This window comes from Echinops telfairi, unplaced genomic scaffold (assembly GCF_000313985.2).
Source record: "Echinops telfairi isolate 266 unplaced genomic scaffold, ASM31398v2 ScPeMD7_10;HRSCAF=50, whole genome shotgun sequence".
In the NCBI taxonomy this organism is placed as follows: domain Eukaryota; kingdom Metazoa; phylum Chordata; class Mammalia; order Afrosoricida; family Tenrecidae; genus Echinops; species Echinops telfairi.
In genome coordinates this window covers 14,692,193-14,699,392 of record NW_022103907.1, presented here as the reverse complement: position 1 = coordinate 14,699,392, position 7,200 = coordinate 14,692,193, and the positions used below count along the sequence as shown (strand labels likewise).

Sequence of the window (7,200 nt, the reverse complement as noted above, 5' to 3'; positions counted from 1 at the left end):
ATATATATATATATATATGATAAGAAGTCTGGGAATCATGTTTCAAGAGAGCCAGCCTGCACATCTGTGAAATCAGATGGCAAGGCCAATCCTGACAGCATATTAATATGCCCAGTTCTCCTAAATGCCATCTCATGACACTTCCCTGCTACTCAGTCTGTCAGTAGTTTTCTCACTGAACTTGGAAACGGAGGTCGATATAAAAAGAAAAAGAAAAGAACACCTCGCCATATCCCAGTTTACATATTTTTTTTCTGTCCACAGAAGGTGTCCCCCTAGTGGCAACAGCAAAAGCAAAGCTGGCGTGTCTCAATCTCGTGAGATCGCACACAGGCACAGGACCATTTGTTTTCCGTCTTTTCACTCTGTAATAGCTCCTGCTTCTAAACAGGTAAACTTCCATCCAAACACCCATTCCTACCTAAAAGTTAATGCTAAACTCAAAGTCTGATAAGGAGTCAGATGGATTTAAACTTTTGAGCCTCACTTACTTTTTTATTCTCTTTCCCTGGAACTGGCCCTATCGTTTTTTTTTTTTTCCATGAGGTGGTATCAGAGATTAAGATGGTGTTATCTGCCCATTAACAGTTTACTTCCTGGAGCATGAAAAAGTGCTGAAGCCCCAAGTGTCTCTTTCAATGCCATGGCTGGCCATTAAGTTGTTTCAGTTATGCAACCCCATGCTGCCTTTTTAGCAGCAATGGGAAAACCAGTCTGAGTCAGCAAGCATCTCAATGGCTTCCCTGACTCCTGTTCCCCTCTCTTTGCAGGCAGAGTAAGCAATGAAAGAGTGAGAGTTGGCACCCTGGTTATTTTTAAAGAAGTATCTCAGTTGAGCTCTTGGTTCTCTGCTTTGAATTGGACTTAACTTGGCTTCCTCCATTGACTCTACAAAAATATTGGGTTATTGTCTTCAAAACTTTAGGGATAGTAAAGGCTGTTTTATTCAAACAAGAAAAGGTGATTTAGAGCTCTAGTTTTACAAAGGAAGTCCGAATCACCCTCGGCCATAATGGTGAATCCTCTAAACCTGTGAAATACGTCTGTCAATCAGCTGCCTTCCCTCACATACATATTTGCTCAAATACTTGAGAAAAATGTACATCGTGACTGTAAAGTGTTGGGAATTGTCAAACCAGCGGAAAACTTGAGTAACAATAAATCAGTATTCAGTAATATGGATTTCTGTATCTGATATAGTTTACCTTGAAGGCAAAGCCTGGGAGCAAGTGTTTTTCAAGAAATGTTCTCCATAGCCTGGTGCATTTTCTACATGGAGTAACGATTGTTGGCTGAATAATTGAAGAAATCAGTTGGATGATGATACTACTTGTATTATGTATAACCACTCCTTTTCAAAAAGAATTTAATGAAATTTCTATAAAGAGGTATATTATAGAGTTGGATGCTACGAATAAGAAACCTTTTTACAACGGTGCTCTATGACACATCTACATGTTTTTTTCTAAATGTTACTCCTTTGTATGTTATCTTGTGTGACCTTCCCAAATGGAATCATTTAAAAAATGTATAGAGACTAGAATATATATAAAATGTTATTGATTATGAGCAGGGTTAAGTTACAAAGCCAAGTGATTATGCAAAAATTGGTGTTATGCAAAAATGTGGGATGACCACTTCATATAACAACATAGAGGATGACTACATCATTACATAATTGGCAAATCATGGCCCAACTAATTTGACAGATAACCTTTTTTTTTAAATCACCACTTATGTTACTGTTGCCTTGTACCTTAGCAATTGGTACTGCCAGACATCTGCCATTCATGCACAAAATAGTCAGACAGTAGATTTTTACCGTTGTTATAAATATGAAATGTCAGATAACCAGAGAGTCAGTATGTGAGGAGTAAGAGTAGTGTTTTTCTCATGCCCTATGTTTATAAAGCTAACTACCAGCAAGTTGAATGAACCATGGGATACATAATAAACTCATATGTGGCAACACTTCCAATGCTCAGAGCTTTCATTTGCTCATCTGAGGATTACTGAGCTCACCTTGAAAAGAGTTCATTGTAAAAATAAAAGAACAAAAATGCCAACTGGGTGAAATACTTGAGATCTATGTGCATTGAGGAAGAAGTGAAGGAATGGTGAATATTTAAATTTCTTTGAGGAGACATAAAAGACTCCTTCCACTAGAGAGGGGTCTGCCAGGGCAATGGGGAGAGAGTTTTGTTCAGGAGACAGCCCTCATACCCAAAAGGACCTCACAGAAGATGAAGCTCCCCGGAGGTACAACAAAGGGTAGTAATTCGATCAAGTCAATTCGAACTCATCCTCCCATATTGTCTCTAAGTGTCCTCTAAATGTAGTTCAGACTCGGATTTGTTGGCAGCTAGTAAGGTACAAACAAATCGGCCGTGGCAGGTAAACAACCAGAATGACTCTTAAAAGTGAAGATGGTCAAACTTGGGCTTATTTACTTTGGGCACCTCATCTAGAAAGGCCAGTCACTAGAAGGGGGTATCAAGGTTTCCTAAAGTAGAAGCGCATCAAAAAGGGGAAGCTCTCACTGAGATTGGCACCCTGTCCTGACCAATGGGCTCAGGCATTGAAATGACCTTGAAGATGCTGGTACCAGGCAAGAGATCATTGATTCTGTGACACAAAGTCACTATGAGTCAGAGCCAAGGACCCCTCACCATCCCACCAGGACAGTAACTTGCCAAAGGAGTGTAAAACTCAGAAATCCAGCCTCTGGAATAGCAGGTGCTAACAGCCATTGTTCAGTGAACAAAAGTAATATGACGGTGTTTGTTGTATGAAATAGATAGCGGTCACAGATAATGCAAACAGTAACTTGACCCAGAAGAGGGGTAAAACTGGACCCAACTCAGACTCTGCTAATTAAAATATTTCATAGTCAAAGGAAGCACCAAGTAGATGATGAAGTATACTGTTTCCAGTTGATTTAGTTATTTAATCGCTTTTGGACCCCTCATATTAGTCAGGCAGTATGTTATGTATACTCTGCTAGAGGCTGGGAGCGCTAGGGTGAATATTCCTAGTTCTTAATGAGCTTACACTACAGTGCAAAGCTGCACATTAAAATTACACTTCTAATTACAGATGTAGGAAGTGCTTTTGTTGGAAGTTGGAGCCCTGGGGCTGTAGGGTCTACTCCTTGGGCTGTAACCCACATGATGGGCAATTCCAAGCCACCGGCAGCTCCGTGGGAGATAGACTAGGCTTTCTACTCGGGTCAACAGTCACAGGCTCAGAAACCCACAGCGGAGCACTAGACATCAGCCTTGACTCGATGGCAGTGAGTCTGTTTATTTTGTCCGAAGTAGAGCGTGCTTATCAGGGGACCCAAATGGGTATCATCACAGAAGGTTTCCTTCTGAAAGGGACTTTGAGCTGAACTTAGAAGGGTGAGGAGAAAATAACTACCACACAGCAAAGAATTTACTGAGTGCATATAAATTGTACAGCAGCTCTGTACCAACAAACCAACCCAAACCGAGACTCATTAAGTCTTCAAATGTGTATAATATTTATAACAATCTCTAATAGATGCACGATCTAGAATGTATCATCACATGTAATCTACTTCTCAGCAAATAAATTATTTTTTAAAGTACTTATGATGAGGATAAGTGTCTAGCAGATACGGAATTGTGCTCTGCAAGATTTGGACTGAATATTAGTAAAACAACCTTAAAGGTCCTTTCCAAGTCTAAAACTATGATGTCTATGAGACAAATAAAAATACAATTGACTAAGAGAAATATTGAAAATGTTCAAATGTGAATAATTAACATTGAAAATGTCAATTATGAATATAGTACTGAGGCATACTTAGATGAATGTTTCATAGTATTGACAGCTAACAAGCCTTCAATAAACAATTGTTGAGCAATGGAACCTTGTTTTAGCATTATTTATTTAGAAGGATCAAGTTTTCTCTTTGAAAGCTCATAGTTATGAATTTAACCGATTTATTAATAGTTGTTCCCCAAGGAGTAATTATTTTAAAATGTGGCTAATGTGTCATGATTTGTATTGATTCTACAATTACAAATGGGTCAATTTTGCCCTCGTGATCAAGCATCTGCTCCTAGTTTCCACAGAACTTCCTCTTGTCCTAAGTAGATGGTTTACTTTACATCCTCCATTCACTATCCCCCTACCTGTGCCATTTGTATAAGAGTCATTTACTTGACAATGTATTTCTTTAACAAACACTAAGTGCCTGATAGGCCCAAATCATCAGTGACATTTTTGATGTGGTGTTTTTTGAGGATCACAGTTACAAGTTTATTCCTCAGATAAATCTTCTGTGCCACTACTGCTCCAAAGAAAGGCTTCTTGTGTTATATATTTCTAAATAATTTGAAATAAGCCACATGAAATTGTAAGCGTACCTCAATATAAACCACAAAATTAACCATGGTTGAGTTAATTCTGACCTGTAGTGAGTCCACTGGACAGCGTAGAACTGTGCCCTAGGGTTTGCGAAGGTAATATTTGTGAAAGAGCCCAGTGAGGCAATGGTGAAAGCACTCAAAGCCACCAGCCGCTTAATAGAACAAAGCCTGAGAGTCTACTCCCATGATGATTACAGTCTTGACAACAGTGTGGGGGCAGTGCTACTCTGGTCTCGGGATCGCTCTGAGGCAGAATGGCCGCGATGGCCGTGGGCTTGGGTCTGGTTTTAATCTTGATGGAAGCAGGCTGTTCTCTGTCTCTTGCGGAGTAGCTGGTCAAGTCTGAACACTGGGCCACCAGGGGTCCTTTCCTCAGTAGAGACCCCACGGTTTCTCCTCTGAACTATAATGAGAGTTCCCCCTTGGCTAACACCTAGCCCTCAAATCTTTCCTTCATAAATTTGCCTAACTGATCTTTCCTTCATACATTTACCTAACTACACTATCTGAAATGTGGGCCTCCTTGCCTCACTGTGTCCACAGGTAAATCTCTCTTCCTAACCAGTCCAAACCCTGTGATCTGGCACTTGCCCGTGCTTCTGGTTTCGCACTCGGTCGTCGTCTCAGCCCCTCTGCTTCCCAATCTCTTGAACACACAGCTTGGCACACCATCTCCACACAGCTGTTCCAACCGTGGTAAAGATGACTTGCCGTTGAAACAAGCAGCCGCTCCATGGGAAAAAGACCAGGCTTTATCCCCGTAAAGAGTCACATTTTCAGAAACACAAGGGCAGCCCTACCCTGCCCTAGAGGGTCACTAAGGAGCCCTGGTGGCACAGTGCTTACAGGGGGGGGTTGCAATCAGCATGGTCAGCCGTTTGAAACCACCAGCAGCTCCACAACAGGTACAGTCTCGGAACCCCACAGGGGTCACTTTGTGGCAGCATCCGCTCATGGCAGGGAGAACGAGAGCACTGATTCAACGGCAGTGGCTCCGCTCCCCTTATGATCTGGCAATCATCTGTTGGTGTGAGTCTGTTGTGTTAGGGTTTTTGTTTTGTTTGAGTCTGTTTTGCTTATTGAATTGTTTTGGCAATGAGCCGTGATTCTAGCGGAACTGGTTCTTGAGCAGAATGAATACTTCCTTTACATTTTACAGTGGAGTTGATTTCGACTGATGCTGGGTCAGAGCTGACTGGAGCCCCAGAGAGCTTTCAGTGGCTCCTTTGTTCAAAGCTGATCATCAGGCCCCTCTTCGGAGCGACTACCAAGAGTGGGCTCACCCCTGCAAGCGTTTGGTTAGCAGCTGCGTGTTCACACTTTTACACTACCCTTTGTATCTTCCTGGGTGATTGTTTAGAAGTTATTGGTATGGGATTCTTGACGAATGTGTAAGTAACAAAAGGTCAGTGCCAAGATGAAATTACATCCCATGGAACTCACTCATTTACTCAGCAAATATCTCCTGTGTCCGTACTATGAATTAGTCAAAGTGGTTGCAGCAGGAACCCCAGTATTGCACAAGACAGTAGCTTCTGTGGCTGGAATCATACGGTAGTAGGAGAATGACTGAAGGAGAAATGAAAATTATTATGGGAAGTGTGGAGAAGCAGAGTATCATAGGGAAACACATGTCAAAGGACATGTGTCGGGAGGTTTATGAGTTATCAAGTGTGACTGATTTATGCATTTAGAAAACCAGGTTTTCTATAAATATATATCAAATACCTACTGTCTTCAAAGGAGGAACACAGAGAACAAAACAGCCCCTTTCGTCATGAAGTAGCTGTTCTAATTGATAGAAATAAGCAACATAGAGCTGACAGAAAAATAACACATAGAGCAACATGACTGGAACACGCAGTATTAGAGTCACTGAGAAAGACCTCTCTGAGAGGTTACATAAAAAGAATTTATTATAATGTTATGAGGAAGCTCGCAGCACCCTGGTAAGAGAGGAAAGCAGGTGTGGAGCATGAATAGAGACAAGTGGGGAAATACGGGCAGTCAGACCCCTTCCTAGCTTACTAGCAAGTAAGAAACCTGTCAACCCCTGCAGATTGCTGGACATCAAGTCTGTACACCACTCCCACTGAATTGGAAAAAGTGATCTCTTCCAAATAGAACGATAGTCACTTCGCCCTGGAAAATTGCACCAGCAGGGTCTTCCTTTGCTTCTCTATTCGACTAACTCCCACCAAAAGAGCAAGACACCCCATTGCGGCTGATTTCAGGCTCTACACCCATAGTTTTGCTGCCCAGATATATACTAATTTGAATAATGATAAATCATGTGTTTTAAAACACAGCCATATTATGTTAGTTACAGTGTTATCTCTTCTTTATAATGGTATCTTTTTATCAGAATGATGATGAGAATCAGGATTCTTAAAAAAGTTTTGTTTTTTTTTAATCCCTTAGAATTAAGCTCAGCTGCAAACAGGAGGCATTTGGAGGCATGTTTCTTACATAAGAGGGTTGGATGTGCCTCTCTCTGAGGGGAACAACCTGGGATAAACAGTTCATGGTTAAGGTAAGGGTGCCATGAAAGCTGGAGGTCCTGGGCTCTTTTTATCCTGACGCTGTGCCAATTGATTTGAAGAGGGTCAGAAGAGATTGACAATAAGAAGAGTTACCTCCCAGTTTTGGGCATCTGAGAAAGGCTATCTGGAAAGATTGAGGCTTAATGAGCTAGGAGGTGTGGATTCATTGGTCCATTTTCAGGAGTAAACTAGAACAAAAAGCAAAACTCGCTGCTGTCAAGCCCCTTTGGACTCATCTTTCTCCCTGCTGGTGAAGATTG

At 41.4% G+C, this 7,200-nt stretch overlaps 1 protein-coding gene across 15 annotated transcripts in view; it reads left to right on the top strand.

The window, feature by feature from the left end:
• The window catches only part of SLC8A1 (solute carrier family 8 member A1), a 445,070-nt gene that overhangs the window by 21,668 nt on the left and 416,202 nt on the right, over positions 1-7,200 (top strand). For 5 of the 15 annotated variants that reach the window (XM_030884707.2, XM_004711129.2, XM_045287002.1 and 2 more), the window contains exon 1: positions 82-391. The exons of 3 other annotated variants lie outside the window; for them this stretch is intronic. In XM_030884707.2, the coding sequence (XP_030740567.2) occupies positions 125-391 (267 nt within the window). In that variant the 5' untranslated portion in view covers positions 82-124. Of the gene's footprint in view, positions 1-79; positions 392-7,200 lie in introns of those variants that run through there. 7 more of the 15 variants (XM_004711131.2, XM_004711128.3, XM_004711127.2 and 4 more) reach the window with 3 other exon arrangements.